Source organism: Asterias amurensis, chromosome 10 (genome assembly GCF_032118995.1).
Source record: "Asterias amurensis chromosome 10, ASM3211899v1".
NCBI classification, from domain to species: Eukaryota; Metazoa; Echinodermata; class Asteroidea; order Forcipulatida; family Asteriidae; genus Asterias; species Asterias amurensis.
In genome coordinates, this window is record NC_092657.1 from 4735374 (window position 1) to 4756454 (window position 21081).

A 21081-nucleotide genomic window follows, 5' to 3' on the forward strand; every position below is an offset into this window, starting at 1 on the left:
TGAATAATTCATTTGCCTCACATCCTGTGTTGTCTGATATGTCTGACGAACGATATACATACTCATGAGCTGCATACTAGCATATCCGAGAGCCCACCCCCCCCCCATTTTTTTCCACTAGTGGAATTTTTCAATACAACACATTAAACCCGGAAGATACAGACCCGACAAGGCTGTCGGCCTGACGGCCTCCGCATGCGGTTTGTGGTACGAGTGCGATGACTGTGTGAACAGTATTCGTACGATCTGACAGTGTGTATACGGGTGGGTCATGCGGTGTGATCGCACGCACCACGAACAGGGTATACGGGTGGGTTTACAGCGGCGTCTTTTCGGAGCGAATAATGCGACTGCCTTGAGCAAGGCTAGGAAGTGTATTGCTAATTAGTTTGGAATTCAAAATTGTCCAACATTTTTGAATAAAGCTTAGACAATAACAAGTAACTACATCAGATTGCTTTTGTCAAGCAAGAATGTTCCGAAAAAATGTTTTCTCTTTTTTTTTCTTTTCTGGCAGAATGCGATGTTATTGAGATACCGGCTAACCCTATCCCGAAGAAGTACCATTACAAGTTCGTGTTCCCGAGACTCAACTCAAGCACAACATTTAGACTGGACTTTGCAGCAAAAGGGAAACACAGCATATTGTTAGCCTTGTCTGAAGGGGAAAATGAAGACAAGTTTTACGAAATAGGTAAGTTTTAATGTTAAATTGATTGCGACGGCTGGAAAAACGTATATATACGCTGACCTTGGATTGCTTTGGGTTTTAGAGACAATTTTCACCAGTAGCGTGTTTCCATCTAAAGCTCACAACAAAGTTGTCACTATGATTTTGGTGTTATAAAAACACCAATGTAAATAATTGTATGTGTTTTTAACGCTATGTAGTGTAAATTTGATTTTTTTTCTTCGGTTTCTACTATTTTACAACTCACATTGTGACAATTTTAAACCAAAGTTTTCCCAGTATTTTCAGACAAAGCATTGAGGGTAATTTTCCATTGTTTGCATAGTTCTGAGCATGCGTACATTACTGAGAACAATGGACTTGCCTGGTATGTCTGCTACCACCTAGTGTTCTAAAGTCTTTCATTGTTGTACATTATAGTTATCGGTGGTTGGACGAACACCAGGTCAATCATTCGTTTCTGTGAGGGGCAGTGCTATCCTGCTTACGTGGAATTTCTCAAGGGCGACCTAATGGACGAGTTTGAGTATCGTCGATTCTGGGTAAGCTACGACAACGGGATGATACAGGTGGGACAAGGTGGTCAACTCGACCCATTTATGAAATGGTACAATGAGACCCGTAGTGTGCAAGTCAATTATATCGGTTTAGCTGTGTATAACGTGCCTGTAAGCTGGATCTTTTATAGTTACTGCTATGAATGAACACAAATAGCACAACGTTCGGTTTACTGTATGTGCCTTATTAAACAAATAATAAGCAGTAAACTTGTTTAATAGCCAAGGCATTGATACCCAGCCGGTTTTGTTGCCAAAATTACAGTGTCTGTATAATTGCTATGATTTAATATTATCACAACGATCGAATCACTGTGTGCATGCCTTTAAAAAGAAATAATAGGAAGAAATCTGCATTTTTTAATAGCTCCAGCCGTCGATTTCACCAAACTCTTCTTAACTTAGGCTTAATCTTAGGACTTAGGACAAGTAAAGTTCCGTATTCAAATACGTAGGACGCATTGAACCCATCCTAAGTTAGGACGGGTTACTCATCCTAACTCGAGTTAGGATTCATCCTAGCGTTTCGTGAAATCGGCTGCAGGTCAATTGATGCACAGTTTTAGGGGTTTTCTTGCAAAAAAAAACACCCAATACATATGAAACAAAAATCAGTGGTAACCGAAAGCCGTCTTGATCGGTTTAATTGAACAAGAGTACTCTTAGAATCAAGTTTTGATTATTCATGCCTCTTTGATTGTATTTGTAGTGTGATAGAACACAGATTTTGATATCAAGAATTATTACAAGTTATCGACGATGTAAGTTTCAAACGGGGAATTCACTATACAAAATGCACTGTACACATTAACCTAGTGCAGCCGATTTCAAGAAACGCTAGGATTAACCCATATCTCGAGTTATAGGACGAGTGGCGTTTTTTTAATAGCTCAGGTCAATTGATGCACAGTTTTAGGGGTTTTGTTGAAAAAAAACACCAATAATTATTATTGTGATTATGTAGGCCTTTTGTGGTATTTGTAGTGTGAAAGAACACATACTATTATGATTTCAAGAATTATTATAATTTATCGACAGATGTTTGTTTCAAACAGGGAGTTCACTATAGACGATGTGACCTCTGACGTCATTTGAAAACAATAACATGATTCGCGTGCATACCGCCGGGCAAAACCTTTGTGTTTTGGCAGCCAGCCAGAAAGTGTATGTAATCAATTACCATGACTACGTGTCTTTTTCCCGGCGAAAATGACGTATACAGTGTTTTGTCAACAGAGGGCGGTTTGAATGTAAACATAGGTCACATCGTCTATACAAATGCACATTACCGATTAACCTGCAGCCGATTTCAAGAAACGCTAGGGTTAACCCATATCTCGAGTTAGGACGAGTAACCCGTCCTAAACATAGGACGGGTTCAATGCGTCCTACTTCATTATACGGAACTTAATCTAAGTCCTAAAAAAGATTAGGAAGAGTTTGGTGAAAATGACGGCAGGGCTCCAAAGAGCTTTTAGAGCCTCCAAATTAGTCTTTCACACGAAATACTAGTAGGCCTTTTGTGGTATTTGTTATGTAAGTATTAATTGCAATAGAGCACCTGATTTCAATAATAGTATTACAAACTTTCTACGTAAATGTGTTAAGTTTCAAGCTGGAAGTTCACTATATAAGTTCGGAAACCCAAAACCGTCTTTATCTGAAATAAATGTATCCTTTTAGAGATAAGATTATGTAGGCCAATATTGTTGTATTTGATGTGAACATAAACTGTCATAGAGCACCTGATTTCAGTTATAGTATAACAAAGGTATATACGGGAATGTGCAAGATTTTAAGCTGGAAGCTTACTTTACAAAATACACATGCCGATTAAAAACTAGGGCTCATAGAATTAGCCTTATCCATAAAAAATACCAATAAAAACATTTACGCATTTTTGTTTGTACATACACAATACGGTGGAACTTTCACAACAAGTAGAAGGTTAATATTAAATATTAATAATGCTTAATTAGACTTAAAAAATAATTGTGGCACCAAGTCTGTTGTAGTGACATATTGTGCAATCAATTGAAAAGCTAGTGCATTGTAAGTTTTGCAAAGACAATTTGTGTCGCATTTTAATGTTATTATGGAGTTTGCTAGTTAATGTACGTCTTTTGAGACGCTTGGTGGCAGCAGACTGGTTCTCTGTAAAGTGAGCACGCTTAGAGAGCTACGTAAACAATGGACTTGGTAAGTCGGCTGCCACCTAGCGTTCGAAAGTTTCCAATTACAAACATCAATTTATATTTAGTAGTTTGAGGTAGTTCAAAATGCATGTTGAATCGAGTAACTTATTGCAAAAGTTGTCTAAGTTTTCAAAATGGTCTATTGTTAAATCGTGGCCCCGTGGCTGAGCGCCCAGAAAATATCCCCATACTTGAAGCTAATTAATAACTACGACCCTGAAGAATTTATAGTTATAGGCCTAATTGTAGATAACTTAAGATTCACAAATTATGTATGTTATATTATATATCGCTTGTTGGAGAAATAAAACCACAAAAACCACCAAATTCAATTCTTGTTTTGTAAAATTTTGTTTTTGAGGCAATTCATAGGTGACTCTGCATAGAGATCGTATTATGGGCAGCAAGGCGCTGGACACCTTTGGTATTATTTGTCAAAGACCAATTATTATGGTTTTCGATGTATCCCTAGACTTGATTCAAGTCCCATTCTCGTGTGAGAGGTCTCTAAGCTATTACCTCAACTTACTATGAAACAACACCGTAGCATACAGTACAGTGCGCGCTCGCCGTCAAAATGCGGAACAGGTTTTGGAATTCAGAGCATCACAAAACAGTAGTTTTCTGGGGATGGCACGGGATTGGGACTTGAGTCAAGTCTAGTGTATCCCATGCATATAACAACAAATTTGAAACAATTTGAACTCAATTGGTCATCACAGTTGAAAGAAAATAGTGACAGAAAAACAACCTATTTGCACAAAAAATGTATGTGCTTTCCGATGCATAATAAAAGGCATCAGCTGAAGACTTTTATTATTATTTGAGTGCGAAATTCTTTTTTTTTCTCAAAAACAGCGTTACTTCACAGAATGCCCGGGCAGACAGAATCTCATACCACACCAGAAACCATATTGCAATAAACAAAACAGTACACAAAAAATATTGAATGATTTCTTAATTAGTTTTTGCACTACAAAAAAAAGAGTCCCTGAAACACATTTCAAATTGCAGCCCTCTGCGGCTACTGCTTTACAAGGCCATTGAGTGTGAAACAAATACTACCAATTCATTCAAAGGAAAAATAATTGCACGATGTTGTTTAGTTTTTGAAAGATTCCGTTTGTGAACCTCGAAGCAGCTGTTCCTCCCACGCAAGAGAACAAAACACCAAGGACGGGTCACAGGCTTTAGATGAAATTAATTGCTGATCCTTTGAATAATAGCTCTAGTTTACAAAATTAAAGGCAGTGTCAGAAACTGGTTGTATCAACGCATTACTGAATTAGAGGACAGCAGCCGATTTCACGAAACTTACGCAACTGCGTAAGTCCACTTGCGCGACGTTTATGGGGGTAAGAATTGCGCCATCATAAACGTTGCGCAAGTGGACTTACGCAGTTGCGTTAAGTTTCGTGAAATCGGCTGCAGGTCAGCTAAACTTATGGACATTGTAATTTAATTTTTGAAATAATGAAACGGTCGTTAAAGCCATTGGACACTTTCGGTACAGAAAAAAAAATTAATAGCTCACGGATTTACAAATAACATACAGGGTTAACAGAAGGTTATGGTGAAAGACTTCTCTTGAAATAATTACTCCACGAAATGCTTTACTTTTTGAGAAAACATTAAAGCAATATCAATTCTCGATATTGAGAATTACGGATTTATTTTAAACACGTCATGACACGGCGAAACGTGCGGGAACAAGGGTGGGTTTTCCCGTTGTTTTCTCCCGACTCCGATGACCGATTGAGCCTAAATTTTCACAGGTTTGTTATTTGATATATAAGTTGTGATACACACGAAGTGTGGGCCTTTGGACAACATTGTTTACCGAAAGTGACCAATGGCTTTAACCAATCTATGATCATTCCTTTCAGGCCTAAACCAATATGTGTGTATTATAAAAGAGGTAGTTATATGAATGACACAATGATAATTTCAGAAACATATTGGCTTTAATTACATGCCTTTGTGTGATGACAGTGCGGTGGTTTTGATTTTATTGTGGGACAGATTTCTAAATTGTATCAAATGTTGGTGATGATGCGATATTGCTTTGTATTGAGAAAAAGGGAGAAACCATTTCAAAATCGGTAATCTTCTAGAATTATTATTAAACGGATGGCTCTTTTTCTAAATGAAAAAAAGAAAAGAAATTATCACCGAAAGGAAACTTAACTTGTAAAAAGTAAAAACCACATAGCACATCATTAAGGAAAAGGTTTGCTGGGGTCCTGCGTTGTTTAACCTTTTGTCCCTTTTTTCTAAAGAACTTCCTCGTTGGGTTCATTGAGATTGTCTTGTGGGGTCCATTGTTCAGTTATTTTCATGACCCCCACATGTCCAGCCAGTAGCATAAATTCCGTTTTGCTGTATCTCAACATATGCATTTACAATAACACGCCTGTGAAATTTGAACTCAATATTGGTCGTCGAAGTTGCGAGAGAATGTTTTTGTTCAAATTTGTTGCCCCAGTAGACGATAGTGCACTTGTTATTGTCAAAAGATTAAAAATAACATAAAATAAATAACCCAGTAAATAATAAATACCCCTTCCATTAAATTTCAAATCAACCCTTCATTTAGAATGGAACATCCTAGATATTAATTTTGCGCAGCGGAGTACTTTGTATAAAAGAGTCAACGTCGGAAATGAAACGCCACAAAATTTTTCTGTCACAGCTATAACGACAACCTCGTTCTCAGTCGATTTGAGTCTCGTACCAATCTTAGGACATTTAAAAGAGTGATTTCGGCTTCACACTCCGAAAAACAAAATGTCTAAGTTTCTTGCTCTGGCGATGTTGGCAGTCTTGGCTGTGTGTCTTCAACGGTAAGTGCTAAAGAAGACAATTGTGTTTGACTGTATACAATGTTAATGTTTCAAATGTGACGTCATCGTTTTGGGACTTTGACCAAAATTTAAATTTGAACTTGGGCATATCAAACGAAAAATTGTGTCACCACTTAGTTAAAAAAAGTGGATATCACCCCAGTCCACCACTTTTCCACAGAACTCTGACAAGGTGCAAATTAAAGGCAGTTTCTCACCAAATTTCTCACAAAAAAAATATATTCCAAACCGACCAACCCTTCTTTTTTTTCTACTTGGGCCCACATTCTACATCTCTTATTTTGAAGGCTTTCAAAGCCTCGAAGTTGGATTTTAGAAATGTGTTTATTCTATTGCATATTTTACTTTTGCTTAATTAATAAATATGTTATTTTTGGGTTGTGTTCTATAATATCTTTGTTTTAGTTCTTCGTAGTCATTTTATTGTAAGGCGCTTTTGATCATTTTTAATATGGAAAATGCGCGGTATAAATTTCATTATTATTATTATTACTACATTATAAGTTGCTCGTCAATTACAAGTTCTCTTCATGCGTCTATTTGGCCTGAGATTGCACCACGGAGCATCTAGAATGCAAAATGTTCGAGACCCCATGCCGTGAAGACTTTGCGCTACGCGCTCGCACGCTCCATCTTTGTTCTGAAGTGCCCCCCCCCCCACCCCTTAGAAAATTGTGTGCCCCTAATTTTTGGTTGGTGTTACCGCAAACTCTTCTGTATCTTATCTCCACCATGCAAAGTTTCAAATCCTGCCCCTACTTTTGTATACCCTAGTTTAACGCCGCTGATTACCAAACGGGTCAGGGGCCTTTAAAGCAGCTCTAATAAATTGGGCCCTGCCCAGCTTTAAAGCTTAAAGACGCCCTCTCGTCAAACAAAACAATTTTTTGGTCAAGTCCATATTTTTATGAGTTTTTTTCAATAGCAGCGCCGAACAAAACTGTTTCTTATTAATGTTCTTGTGTGTTCACACCCATCCTTTTAAAGCTGCGAGGGCACCATTTGCATGGATTGTGAAGATATGAACTGTGTAGAGCCAGATTGTGAATACGGGACTATACTAGACGAGTGCGATTGCTGTAAGGTCTGCACTAAGGTAAGACTGAACCTAGTTGTTAAAGGCAGTGGACACTATTGGTTATTACTCAAAATAATTGTTAGCATAAAATTTGTAACAAGCAATGGTGAGCTGTTGATAGTATACAACAATGCCAGAAACGGCTCCCTCTGAAGGTACGTAGGTTTCGAGAAAGAAGTACTTTTCCACGAATTTGATTTCGAGACCTCGGAATTAGATTTTGAGGTCCCGAAATCATGCATTTGAAAGCAAGGTTTTTTATTCTTTCATTGTTATCTCGCAACTTTGACGACCAAATGAGCTCAAATTTTCACAGGTTTGTTATTTTAAGCATGTTGAGATACACCAAGTGAAAAGACTGGTCTTTGACAATTACCAATTGTGTCCAGTGTTTTTAACAGACGATTAAACCCGATTAAATAAAATACCTCCCACGGGCCTAATTAGTTGTTTAGTTTTCAACAATATCCACACAATGTTTGACTATTTTGGTATGCTAACGTTGTCACAAAAAGTAGCGATGTGTTTTTGATTTGCATTATTATATGGCTTTATAGTTTTCCAACCTGGACCCAATTTCATAGAGCTGCTTAAGCACAAAATTTTTGCTTTTAAAAGCAAAAAAATCCTTGCCTGAGTAAAATCTGATTACCGGCCAAGACTCCATCCAATTGTTATGCTAAGTAAACAACAGCTAAATACCTGTTACAAGCAATGTATATGGCATGACATTTTGGGCAGTAACATGTGTAAAATAAGCGAGCTATTTTCGTGCTTAAGCGAATTTTTTGCTTAAGCAGCTCTATGAAATTGGCCCCTGGGTTGGCAACAACTCGGGCTGTAAGTTGCAAAAGAATTGTTTATATAATGAAGATCTTTGCTTCTTGTATGTGGCACGTTTAAAAGGGATACCAGCGCATTATAAATAAGGGATGTGTTGATAGGCTGTTGAGAAAGAGACAAAAACTCTGAGCGGCAAAGCGCGAAAGCATGCGAGCTCACAAACTTAACATTTATCTTTGGTTTTAACAGCCTTACTCCTCAATCTGAGCGTTAATATTCTTTTAGAACTTGATCTAAAAAAACCACGGAATTTCCCATTTTGGGCCCCCCCCCCCCGGAAATCCGGTTGAAAATGGAGAAATCATATCCCTCTAAATGCAAACTATTAATATTATCTTCAGGGGTTGGACGAGCTGTGTGAGGGGCTAATGGAGAATTACGGCAAGTGCTCTGAAGGTCTTTATTGTGAAAAACCAGTCTGCAAAAAGGGGAAAACCAGTTGTGCATCACTGCCCGGATACTGCAAGCCTGAGCAGTAATGTCAAAGGTAATTTATATGGGTTTATTGCAAAAGATAATATCTACTTTGCGGTAGTAGAATATAAAGCAAGACTGCAAACTAATGGGAGACTTTTCGGACGCTGGGTGGCAGCAGACTAACAAGGTAGAATCCATTGTTCTCGGTCATGTGCGCACGCTCAGAACTACGTAAACAATGGAAATTTACCTGGTAAGTCTGCTGCCACCTAGCGTCCCAAAGTCTCCCATTAAATACACTGTATTTGTCATCGTTTAAGGCACTGGACACTAATGGTAAATACTCAACATAATATTGTTGTCATAAAAACTAACTTGGTAACGAGCAATGAAGAGCTGTTGACAGTGTAAAACAACAAAACATCGTGAGAAATGGCCCCCTTTGGTAGCGTATAGATTTTGAGAGAGAAGTAATTTCTCACTCAAAACAATTCAGACAAAAAGCCTTTTATTATATAATATGCATCTAAAGCACACAAATTATGCACAAGAACCAAGACTACGTAGCCACTTAAAGCCGTTGGACCCTTTCGGTACAGAAAAAAAAAAAAAAGTTCACAGATTTACAAATAATTTACAGGGTTTACAGAAGGTAATGGTAAAAGACTTCTATTGAAATATTAGTCCATGAAATGCTTTACTTTTTGAGAAAACGGTAAAACAATATAAATTCTCGTTAACGAGAATTACGGAGTTGTTATAAACACATGTCATGACACGGCGAAACGCGCGAAAACAGGAATGGGTTTTCCCGTTATTTTCTCCCGACTCCGATGTCCGATTGAGCCTAAATTTCCACAGGATTGTTATTTTATATATAAGTTGTGATACACGAAGTGTGGGACTTGGACAATACTGTTTACCGAAAGTGTATAATGGCTTTAAGTAGATATACACAAGTCTAACTTGCTCTATTGGTAATTACTCAAAATAATTGTCAGCATAAAAACTTACTCGGTTAACAAGCAATGGATAGCTGTTGGTAGTATACAACATTGTGAGAAACGTCTCCCTCTGAGGTAATAGTTTTCGAGAAGAAGTAATTTTCCACGAATTTGATTTTGAGACCTCAGAATTAGATTTTGAGGTCCCGAAATCAAGCAACTGAAATCACACAAGGGTGACAAGTGTTGTTTTTCTTCCATTATTATCTCGCAACTTCGACGACCATTTGAGTTCAAATTTTCACAGGTTTGTTATTTTATGCATATATGTTGAGATACACCAATTAAGAAGACCGGTCTTTGACAATAACCAAAGGTGTCCACTGTCTTTAATCTAAATCCGTCTGATACGTCTTGTATAGATCAGGATCATCTTAACTTTGAGATCTAAAAAATAGTCAAGGAGTTTGCATTTCTTTGTTTCTGATTTTGAAAGATTTGTTTAACTTTTGTATGAGCAAGGGGTTGTTCCATTAAACCCTAGGCTTGACACAAGTCTAACTTTCCCATTGATCTAAATTCGTCTTTATATCCGTCTTGTATCAGGCATGCAAGTGCCCATTGAAAAAAAAAGAGGAAAATTTTCAAAGGCACAATGCAAGTGCGGAGCGAGGCAGCCAAAATGCCACGGGACATGATACCCACAATGGTACCCTAGAAAATGTTGAGGTTTATTATGCTCTTAGGTGCATTGTTAGCATGTACTAGGCTTATTTTACATGATTGTAGTTGTACACTGTTAATGCCAGGCATATATCAGGCTAAAAAAAAAATAACTCCGGAAAAAAAAAAGGAAAAAAAAAAGTTTTCACGTTTAAAAAACAAAACAAAACGCGGAAGAGTTGCATGCCTGTTGTATAGGTCAGGATCATCTAAACTTTTAGATCTAAAAAATGTGTACAAGGAGTTTTGGGTTTCTGATATTTCTGATTTTTAAAGATTTGTTTAATTTTATTTTATGAGCAAGCGGTTGTTCCTTTAAACCCTAGACTTGACACAAGTCTAACTTGCTCTTAAGTCTAAATCTATCTACATTGTATTCTGTCTTGTACAGGTCAGGAAAATCAAGAGATGGTATTTGCAACTCAACACTGGAACGGCCCAGCAGTGTGAACAAGCATGGAACTCGACTTGTACCAAGTCTATGACTTGTACCAACTCTATGTACCTAAACATAATTTGTATGAAGAAGTCAACCCTCCTACTCTTGGAAACATTAATTTTCCAGCGAGTTGCTAAACACAATTCAACTGCACATGTTTTGTATGGTGGTCAGGCCTGGTGGTCAGGCCTTTATTTTCTCTTTGGTAAAGGGCACACTATATGAGGAATTTGTAACATTCTACTGGATCATTTCAAGGACACCAAGACAATGACCGGGGGCATTGAGGCAATTGCCTACATTGCCGCCGTGAAGTAACACACCTGTGTGGCACAGCTGTGCACAGCTGTGCACAGTATCAGGTATTGACTACTTCAAGAGCTATTGTTGAAAACATGACTCAACTCGGGCGTTCTCTTTCCCATGGAGCAATTGCTCCATGTTTTCCCTCAAGGCAAAGTGAAAACAGTTAATACACTGTAATTGTTTTACATCTCCACATAATGCATAGCTGCTAGGTATGTAATAATGACCAAGAAGCCGTTTTTACTATGGGCGTAGTAAATTGGTTGCTATGGTATAGTAAATTGGTTGCTATTGGATAGTTTATTGGTTGCTACAGGTATAGAACACTGCTAGCTACTTTAAAATAGCATGTTGCAGTCGTGCGGCTTTTTAGTCCAAATAGTCATGTGATGCACTATAAACCAATAAAGACACCTTGCATAACGCAAAACACTACAGGGATGCTGAGATCACGTGCACGTTTGTACGCATAAAGAACAGCAGTCGTCCAATGATTTGCTTCCTTTGATTCCAGTGAGGGCACCTTTTGACCAAAGTGAGGGCGTTTTTTGAGCGTGTGACGTCACGTGTATTACAAAGGGGTCTAGCAAAAGGCAGATAATGTAATCGCATTGTTCAGGCTGGCATGGTTTATCTATTATTGAAAACCAAAGTAAAAAATATTGAAAGGTCCAACAGTAGGAGGGTTAAATATTCTATCCTTTAGAGACCAGTTTAAAATGTTGACTGATTGTAAAGTATAAAATGTAGTATATAACAAATAAACAACAAAACACTGAACAGTTTTCTTTGTGTATTATTGTTTGTTAATGGTGTCTGCAATTTTTCACTTAGATCAAAACTTTCTCAATTACTTTGACCAAACTCTTTCAAAAACTCAGACAAATATTCCTCAAATACGCTGGGAAAAAAACCCTCTCAATTACTCAAGTAATATGCCTGAAATTCTTTTTAACAGAACTTGGCAAAGTGCCGAGAATACAGTGCTTACACACATCGTTGTAAAGGTAAAACTAAATAAAATGCTGATGGTTAAATTATCAGAGTGTGGTTTCACATCCTGTTTTGGTAAGTTTTCTTTGTTCAGCCCAAAATTTAACATACTTATAACATTCCCTGTGATTGGTCAATGCATGAATGGGTGTGGCACATTGGATTGGTCAACTGGCCAATGAGATCTCATTTCAAGTTTGAATCCCACCCGAGTAATTTGCTAGTGATTTTTTTTCCACAGAACTCGATTCTCTAAACCACTCGGCTACCACTCAACTCAGGCGTTCTCTTTCCCATGGAGCAATTGCTCCATGTTTTCCCTCAAGGCAAAGTGAAAACAGTTAATACACTGTAATTGTTTTACATCTCCACATAATGCATAGCTGCTAGGTACGTACTTATGACCAAGAAGCCGTTTTTTCTATGGGCGTAGTAAATTGGTTGCTATGGTATAGTAAATTGGTTGCTATGGGATAGTAAATTGGTTACTATGGCAAACAATTCTTTCTAACAGAACTTGGCAAAGTGCCGAGAATACAGTGCTTACACACATCGTTGTAAAGGTAAAACTAAATAAAATGCTGATGGTTAAATTATCAGAGTGTGGTTTCATATCCTGTTTTGGTAAGTTTTCTTTGTTCAGCCCAAAATTTAACATACTTATAACATTCCCTGTGATTGGTCAATGCATGAATGGGTGTGGCACATTGGATTGGTCAACTGGCCAATGAGATCTCATTTCAAGTTTGAATCCCAACCGAGTAATTTGCTAGTGATTTTTTTTTCACAGAACTCGATTCTCTAAACCACTCAGCTATGACACCCCCTGTGATTGGTCAAAGCATGAATGGGCGGGCACATTGGATTTATTTCAAAATTGAAATTGTATCATACATATAACATTCCCTGTGATTGGTCAATGCATGAATTGGATTGGTCTACCGGCCAATGAAATCTCATCTCTTAGCTTTCTTCTTCATCTGTTGGAGTCTCTTCATAGCGGAGGCGGTGCTTGTCTGAGGAGCAGTCTTCCCTGACGTTCCGCTCGACTTAGACGCACCTTGCGTCTTGGAACCCGAATGCGAAGGAGCCTTGTTAACAGGTGACGGTAGAGGGCTCACTTTAGACCCTGACTTCGAGTGGGCACTAGAGGGCTTGCTACTGGTGGAGCTCGGCTTGGTGTGGGATGAGGAGCGAGCTGTGGCTGCAAAGCTTGCCAAACCAGTGTAGGGTGTTTTAGCAGACGAGCTCACAGGAGGTGCAGAAGTGGAAGTCTGTTAAAATACACAAAGAAGAAAATATTGCTATGACATCATTCTTGACAAAATTTTCTTAATCTTTTTTTTTGGGGGGGGGGGATTATTACCAATTATGTATCACAAATGTATTAACCCCTTGTTGAATTATTGATGTATTTTTCAACCAAACTGAAATTATAAATAATAATTATAATAATAGTTGCTTCTTATATCCGCTCAAGGTGCTTCAACATTCAGTATTTTCCTGCGAGGTATGTGTGGCTACGTTTGAAGTATGAGACCTACTTCTTTCACATATCACTATACAATTGTTGCACGCTGTGACGGGGTCCATGGCGTTTTGTACAGTCGAGGGGGAAAATGGAACCCGAGGCGAAGCCGAGGCTGCCATTTCCCCCCGAGAGTGTACAAAACCCATGGACCCCAGTCACAGCGTGCAACAATTGTTTTGTAATACCTTTGTAAAATTGTTATTCCTCTCCGACCAACGCTGGGAACGATCAAGTTAATGTACACCGGTGTACATCACTTTTCATGTTACCCGGCACGTCGAGCCATGTAACCTGCGTTTTTGTTGCGCGTCACATGATTTGTTCTCGACCAATCAAACTTCACAATTTGTATAGAGGTAGAACAACAAATAATGGCTTACAAGGTGCTGTTGCGCATTATGCAGCCAGTCAAACCAGGAACACTGGGGCGAACCTCTTCTCTACTCGATAAGTGCACTGGGTTCTTTTACGCGCATTATGAAAAATAACACTATGCAAACTGAGGCGTGTTGCAAAACAGTTAATACAGAAACCTCAACACACTTACTTTATGCTCTGTCCGTTTGAACAGATTCACAGGTTCAGATTCTCCTTTGATTTCTACTTCTCTTTTGCTGCTCTCTTTTGTGCTGCTGCTTGACGTCCCGGAACTCTTTACTTTCTTTGAAACCTGAGATAGGAAGACAACAGATTGGAAGTTCTAAAATAACTTGTGCAAAAAAGAGCAAGTTTTGTAGAAGCACAGTGCATTTTCAAGGCAGTAGACACTATAGGTTATTACTCAAATACTTATTAGCACAAAACCTTACTTGGTAGCGAGTAATGGGGAGAGGTTGATAGTATAAAACATTGTGAGAAACGGCTCTCGCTGAAGTAACATAGTTTTTCGAGAAAGGAGTAACTTTCTACGAATTTGATTTCGAGACCACAGATTTAGAATTTAAGGTCTTGAAATCAACCATCTGAAAGCACACAACTTCTGAGTGACAAGGGTGTTTTTCTTTTATTATTTTCTCGCAAGTTCGATGACCGATTGAGCTCTAATTTGAACACCCAGCAGGGTGGATATGTGCGCATTACAAGTCTTATTATTATTATTATTATTATTATTATTATTATTATTATTATTATTATTATTAATTCTCTCAGGTTAGTTAGTTTATGCATTGTTTGAGTTACACCAACTGTGAAGACTAGTCTTCGACAATTACCAATAGTGTCCACTGCCTTTAACTAGGATTTGAAACTTTGCATGGTGGGAGTAAAATCACGTGAGGTTTGAGGTAGCAACAAGTGTAAACCTCTTTTGAGTAGTGTTGGCTCTGAAAAGAACTGGTGGCTGACAACTCAATGTTTCAATCAGTATGCTCTGATCGTCATCAATCTCCCAAAGACGGTCAGAGCATACTGATAGAAATGTCAAGTGTCAACCACCATTTCTTTTCAGAAGCGATCAATCAATCGACCGCAGAGACAGCAAGGGTCTGTTGCGCCGATCTCCTGTGTCCACGTCCTACAGACTCTCGCCACATGTGGTTGATTTCGCTAGGCCGGCCAAGTTGTTAGGCCCAGGATGACCGAGGGCTACCTCTAGGTGTCTTCCAGCCAGGAGCCGGTGCTAGGCCTCCCCTGAAGTTGATGGCAATACTTAGAGCTTTTTTAGCTGTGATGTTGTCAGCTAGGCGAGCGACATGACCGAAGAAGGCTCAGCGGGGCGTTAAATTAGTTGGTTGATGGGGGGCAGACACTACCAACACTGACCTCTCGGTCTCTTCCAACCAGGAGCCGGTGCTAGGCCTCCCCTGGAGTTGATGGCGATGCTTAGAGCTTTTTTAGCTGGGATGTTGTCAGCTAGGCGAGCGACATGACCGTAGAAGGCAGAGCGGCGGTGTTGAATTAGTTGGTTGATGGGGGGCAGACACTACCAACACTAGGCCTCTAGGTCTCTTCCAACCAGGAGCCGGTGCTAGGCCTCCCCTGAAGTTGATGGCAATACTTAGAGCTTTTTTAGCTGAGATGTTGTCAGCTAGGCGAGCGATATGACCGTAGAAGGCAGAGCGGCGGTGTTGAATTAGTTGGTTGATGGGGGGCAGACACTACCAACACTAGGCCTCTAGGTCTCTTCCAACCAGGAGCCGGTGCTAGGCTTCCCCTGAAGTTGATGGCAATACTTAGAGCTTTTTTAGCTGGGATGTTGTCAGCTAGGTGAGCGACATGATCGAAGAAGGCAGAGCGCACCGTTAAATTAGTTGGTTGATGGGGGGCAGACACTACCAACACTACTTAAAAAGAGATTTTCACATGGTGTTAAGCTGCAAATTCTTCTTAACAACAATCAGGGAGATTATTTGGAATCACATTCAACATAAAGGGGGATAAAAGTTTCTATACAACAAACAGGGAGATTTTCAAAATTGTTCATCAGAACATGAAAAGATTTACATATTTTCAGGATTTTTTTGAAGAAGCGTTTGGCAGCTTTGCTCAATGGAACTCACCTGTTTCTTCATGTTACGCGTACAGCGGCTACAATACCAGACGAGCCGGGGGTCATTAGGGTCAGCCTCACTCGCTGGGGGTTTGTGACAGAGCTGAAAGAAATAATTCCCAAAGAATTTTCAGTCATAATTGGAAACAGATACTTTTAGAATCAATACATTAATTAATAAATAATTCATTATTTATTAGTCCACAAAAGGAAATTTGCTACGTTGCACGGTTTCATGTAACAAGATAAAAGCATAGATTTACAAATATACAATTAGGCCTATATAATTATAATACTAATAAAAACAATAAAAAGATATTTAAAGGCCTTAAAGTGCTAACACAAAGATAACAATAGGAATTACCAAATTACAACATTACAATAAAAAGGAGTATCCGAAGAATATAATTTAAAAAGGCAACTATAAAAATATACATACATATGGGCAAGAACAATTAAAAAGATCAGATTTAAAACAGCAACCATAAAAACACAATGTTGACAAGATGAGGGAGGGTATAAGGGAGGTGATAAAAAGAATGATACAATTATTTACTTGTATGCTGATCATTAAAGGAACACGTTGCCTTGGATCGGTCGAGTTGGTCCTTGAAAAGCGTTCTGTAACCGTTTGCTATAAAATCGTTATGGTTAGAAAGATGTTGTAAAAGTAGAATACAATGATTCACACAAACATGCCTCGAAATTGCGTGGTTTTCTTGTTACCTCGTCCAATAACACGGTCGGACATTTATGGGAGTCAAATTTTTGACTCCCTTAAATGGCCGACCGTGTTAGTTCGCGACGTAAAATGAAAACTGTGCATTTTTTAGTGATACTTATGTGGATCATTATATTCTACTTTTAAAACATCTTTCCAACAGTATGCATTTCATAACAAATGATTTCAAATGCTTTTTGAAGACCAACTCGTCCGATCCAAGGCAACATGTTCCTTTAAGAAAGAAAGGCACTGCCAGTAGGGGACTTTCAGGACCCTTGGTGGCAGCAGATTTCCCGGGTAGAATCCATTGTTCTCGGTAATAATATGCGCATGCTCAGAACTATGTAAACAATGGACATTTACCTGGTAAGTCTGCTGCCACCTAGGGTTCAAAAGTCTCCTATTGCAGCGAGGCTGGGCAATGGTTTCATTGGGTACACATACATGTATATACATGCAATAATACAAATTTAATAATATTGAATTAGAATGAGCACATCTTCGGAAAACCATACAATGTGCATATAAAAAGGATGGCACAAAAGGTATGTTCCGAACAGTTGAAGAAAAATGCTAGCGAAACAATTGGTACTTCAAGTCTTGCTTGAATCCACGTATATTTGAAGAAGTTGTTTGACACATGTGAGTTTTATTGTGTACCATACATTTTGACAGGATTAAACAATCTAACAGTTCAAAGAACATGGTATGCTTTGCCTTAAAGTGTTTGATTTCATGCCAGACTTGCATGCTCTCCACTGTATCCAATAACAATTAGATGCTATGAATGTGGCCATTAAGCAGAGCAGGCCACATGCGTGTCTAAATGTGAGCAGGCAGCGTGCAGCTGCTAAATGCTGCGTGCTTACGTTTAGATGCGCATATGGCTTGCAGTATTTCTGGTTTGATTTTTATGGCACACGCATGCACACCCACGCACGCAAACACCATGTTGTGGGACTGGTATTTAAATTGTAGCATCATATTCGATACGGTCTATTGACCTAATTCACCTAAGGTCATCATCACAATAATCTTGGATGCACCATATTGGTGAGCAATGTCACTGTGCGTTGTCAGTGAAGGGCACATTTTAGGGGACGCAGCATTTACACATAAACCAATTGCCCACCAAATGGTGAGCGTGGCACAGTCGCCACATTTGTCGCGCATGCACATTTGTCGCGCATGCATGTCAATACACATATTAAACGAGTAAACAACATTCTCACCTGATGATAAAGACTATGACATTCCTGGCACTCCACCAGCTGGTTGCCCGCAGACACATCCAACTGTTTGCAAACGATGCACGCCAGCCCAAGCTCCAGGGCAAAGTCGTCCGCATCCGTGCTGCCCTGGTTACTGTCGCCAGGGTTACTCTCGCCTGTGTCCTCCTCTTTGCTGCTGTCCTCCGTGCTGGCCGATTCATCTTCTGTAAACAACAACATTTATTTCCACAACACTTATTTCCACAACATTTATTTCTAACGCAGCAATTTAGCGCTTGCACGTTAGCGAGAAAGGCGATTGTAAACATCGAATTCGGCGGTAAGCAGAGCCATGAAATTGCATCAGAGTGTTTTTATGGAGTGATGTTCTACTATATTTTACATGAAAATCACCTTCTTCTCCCGCGTAATCTTCATCGTCGTCGTCATCGTCATCATCATCGTCCTCGATGACGGGCTTCCTCTGCTTCTCTGAGGAGCGTAGCTTCTTGGACTGGGGCGGATCGAGACTGTCGGACCCGTCCGATTTCAGCTGAAAGGAATTAATTATTACCACATATGAGAATCTCAGATAGGTCCAAGAAGTTGCCAGAAGACGGTTATTTCATACTTCAAAAATAATAATAATAATAGTAACAATAATTGTACATGTATCAATTTTATTCAAAAAAACGAACAAACCCCATACCCTGGGGAAGGGTTACAACAATAACACAATTTAAACGTATAATACAACAAAAATCATTGTGGATCTAGTGGGAACGCGGTCTAAATAGGCCCACTTCTCTCATATCAAAGAAGCAGTCAAATGGAAAGAAATGGAAAGAGAGAGGGCAGAAAGCAATTAGAAAAAGCATGGGATGAACAATGAAGAGGGTGACAAAGGGGGGGGGGATGTCCTTACCCGTTCACCAGTTCTCTTCTCTGCTCGACGCTCTGCTTCTTTCCTTGATCCCTCGGTGGCAGCGAGTTTGATGCAAGGTGTGGGCGTCTTGTCCTCTCGCCTCCTGCTAGTGTGAGATGCCTTCCTGCCCTCATCAGCCATCTGTTTATTGGAGAGAGCAACTATTAAGATAAATGCCTTGCTCGAGGACAACAAGGGTCAAGACTGACAAGGCCAGGATTCTGACACCAACCACCTGTTTAAAGCAATAAGCCATTTGCGAGTTAGATTTGAATAATGTCTAGTACAATGACTCACTTAGTTACGATGCACGGCTTACATTTGAATTCCTCAGACTATCAAGACAGTTGCTATGCCACGTGATTAAGGGCAAGCTTTTGCATAGTTACGTACATTGTAAGAGACGGTGAACACCCATACACAAATCTGAATGGATGAGTATGGCATAATGGTATCAGGGTTTGCTCATCCTGGAGGTTGCTATACAAAAGCTTGCCCCTTATCACATGGCGTAGTAATTGTCTCGGTAGTCTGAGGAATTCAAATGTAAAGGGTGCATTGTAACTAAGCAAGTCATTGTACCAGACATTAATCAAATTTAACTCCAATGGCTTATTAAGATAAATGCTTTGCTCAAGGACAAAAGGGTCAAGACTGAAAAGGCCAGAATTCTAACACACAGTCAGTAAATGACCACCCTGCCGTCATTTTCACCAAATTCTTCCTAACTTAGGATTAATCTTAGGACTTTGGATGAGTTATGTCCATATACCATAGACGTTAGGAAGCACTGAACCCATCCTTAGATTAATAGGACGAGTTACTCGTAGGACGAGTTACTCGTAGGACGAGTTACTCGTAGGACGAGTTACTCGTCCTAACTCGAGATAGGATTAATCCTAGCGTTTTGTGAAATCGGCTGCGGACTGCTCGGTCGACATCTCCCACACTGGGATCGAGCGAGCAGTATCACAAAAAAAATACTTACGGGTTTAGGAAACCGGCTCCGACCGGTCCCTGCCAGCGCTTCATCCAACAATGCCTTGAGTTGGTCGGTGGATTCCTTACTGCGGGAGCGAAGGAAACCCAAAGCTTTCACGAAAACCGGATCAAGTTCCAATGCAGTCATCATGGATTAACATCCGCTGTGAGGAAAACCTTGACTTCTAAGTGGGACAGATTCACTGAAAAGGCAAATAAATGAAAAACTATAATAAAATACACGGATAGACAGTACTTCTACCCTAGGCTAGAACTGAGGGTCGTTCCGCTAATGTCTCCAAATTCATGACATCGTTAATACGACTGCAGAATGAACCTCGTAAAGTCATTTCTACACAGAAGTAGCTTACTCAAGAGAAGGGTATTAGGGGGATTGACGTCACATGCCAAGATTTTAGGGAGTAAAGCCTGGTTCATACTTCCGCATGCGAATGCGAAGCGAATGTTGACGTCACAAATACGCAACTCTGCTCAACTCACTTCCGAATATTGCTGCGAAAGGAGGGTTGTGACGTCAAATTCGCTTCGCATTCGCATGAAGTATGAACCGGGCTTAAACTTTCAAGGTTTATAATTATTACTTGTACAAAATGAAGAAATTGTCAACTGTAATTTACAGTTGAAAACTTTTTAAATGGAGGAATATTTTCAGTGTAAATATTCCTCCATTTATTTTTAATTTACAAAAACAATATTCATATTTGGGGTTGGACAAGGAAAAAAAAGGGGGATGAAACCCTGCAAATTTAAATAATATCATGTTGCCATTGTTGGCTACTTATAAAGTTATATTTGTTTTGTTTACCCGTCAAAGAGGGCGCTGTTCTATCTTCCGGAAAAGAAAAAAACCTGTGTCACAAAACAATGCACAAAATCTTCTTAATCTTAGTCTTTGACCAAAGCAACTGTTTATTTGGGCCTAAGTTAATGACCTCACTCTCGGTGTTTTACTTTGCGATAAAGATTTAGGTTGATTGAGGTACCCAAACAGAAATACTCACCACCACCTTCTCACGAAACAAAAAAAATGACTTACCGACAAGACCGCTGTGGGTTTTTTTCGTTTGTTTTAGTCTGGTGCATATTCAATCATTTTCATAACGGTTAGTTTTTCGTGAGCGGAATACAAGGAACCAAACCTAATTTATTT

At 39.3% G+C, this 21081-nt stretch overlaps 2 protein-coding genes across 2 annotated transcripts; one reads left to right on the forward strand and one right to left on the reverse strand.

Moving 5' to 3' along the window:
- Positions 1-6139: 6139 nt before the first annotated feature.
- LOC139942494 (single insulin-like growth factor-binding domain protein-2) lies at positions 6140-11300 on the forward strand. Its single transcript, XM_071939304.1, has 4 exons — positions 6140-6286; positions 7295-7403; positions 8570-8715; positions 10704-11300. Exons 1-3 carry the CDS (start codon positions 6231-6233, stop codon positions 8705-8707), a joined length of 303 nt encoding a protein of 100 aa, XP_071795405.1. The 5' UTR covers positions 6140-6230; the 3' UTR covers positions 8708-8715; positions 10704-11300.
- A 20-nt stretch (positions 11301-11320) lies between these two features.
- Positions 11321-21061, reverse strand: LOC139942484 (integrator complex subunit 12-like). The gene is made up of 8 exons (XM_071939290.1): positions 20968-21061; positions 19918-20113; positions 18930-19070; positions 18419-18557; positions 18026-18228; positions 16080-16172; positions 14129-14251; positions 11321-13324 (listed from the first exon to the last, which is right to left on the reverse strand). The coding sequence occupies exons 2-8, from the start codon at positions 20059-20061 to the stop codon at positions 13007-13009; spliced, it is 1161 nt and encodes a 386-aa protein (XP_071795391.1). The 5' UTR covers positions 20062-20113; positions 20968-21061; the 3' UTR covers positions 11321-13006.
- Positions 21062-21081: the final 20 nt, after the last annotated feature.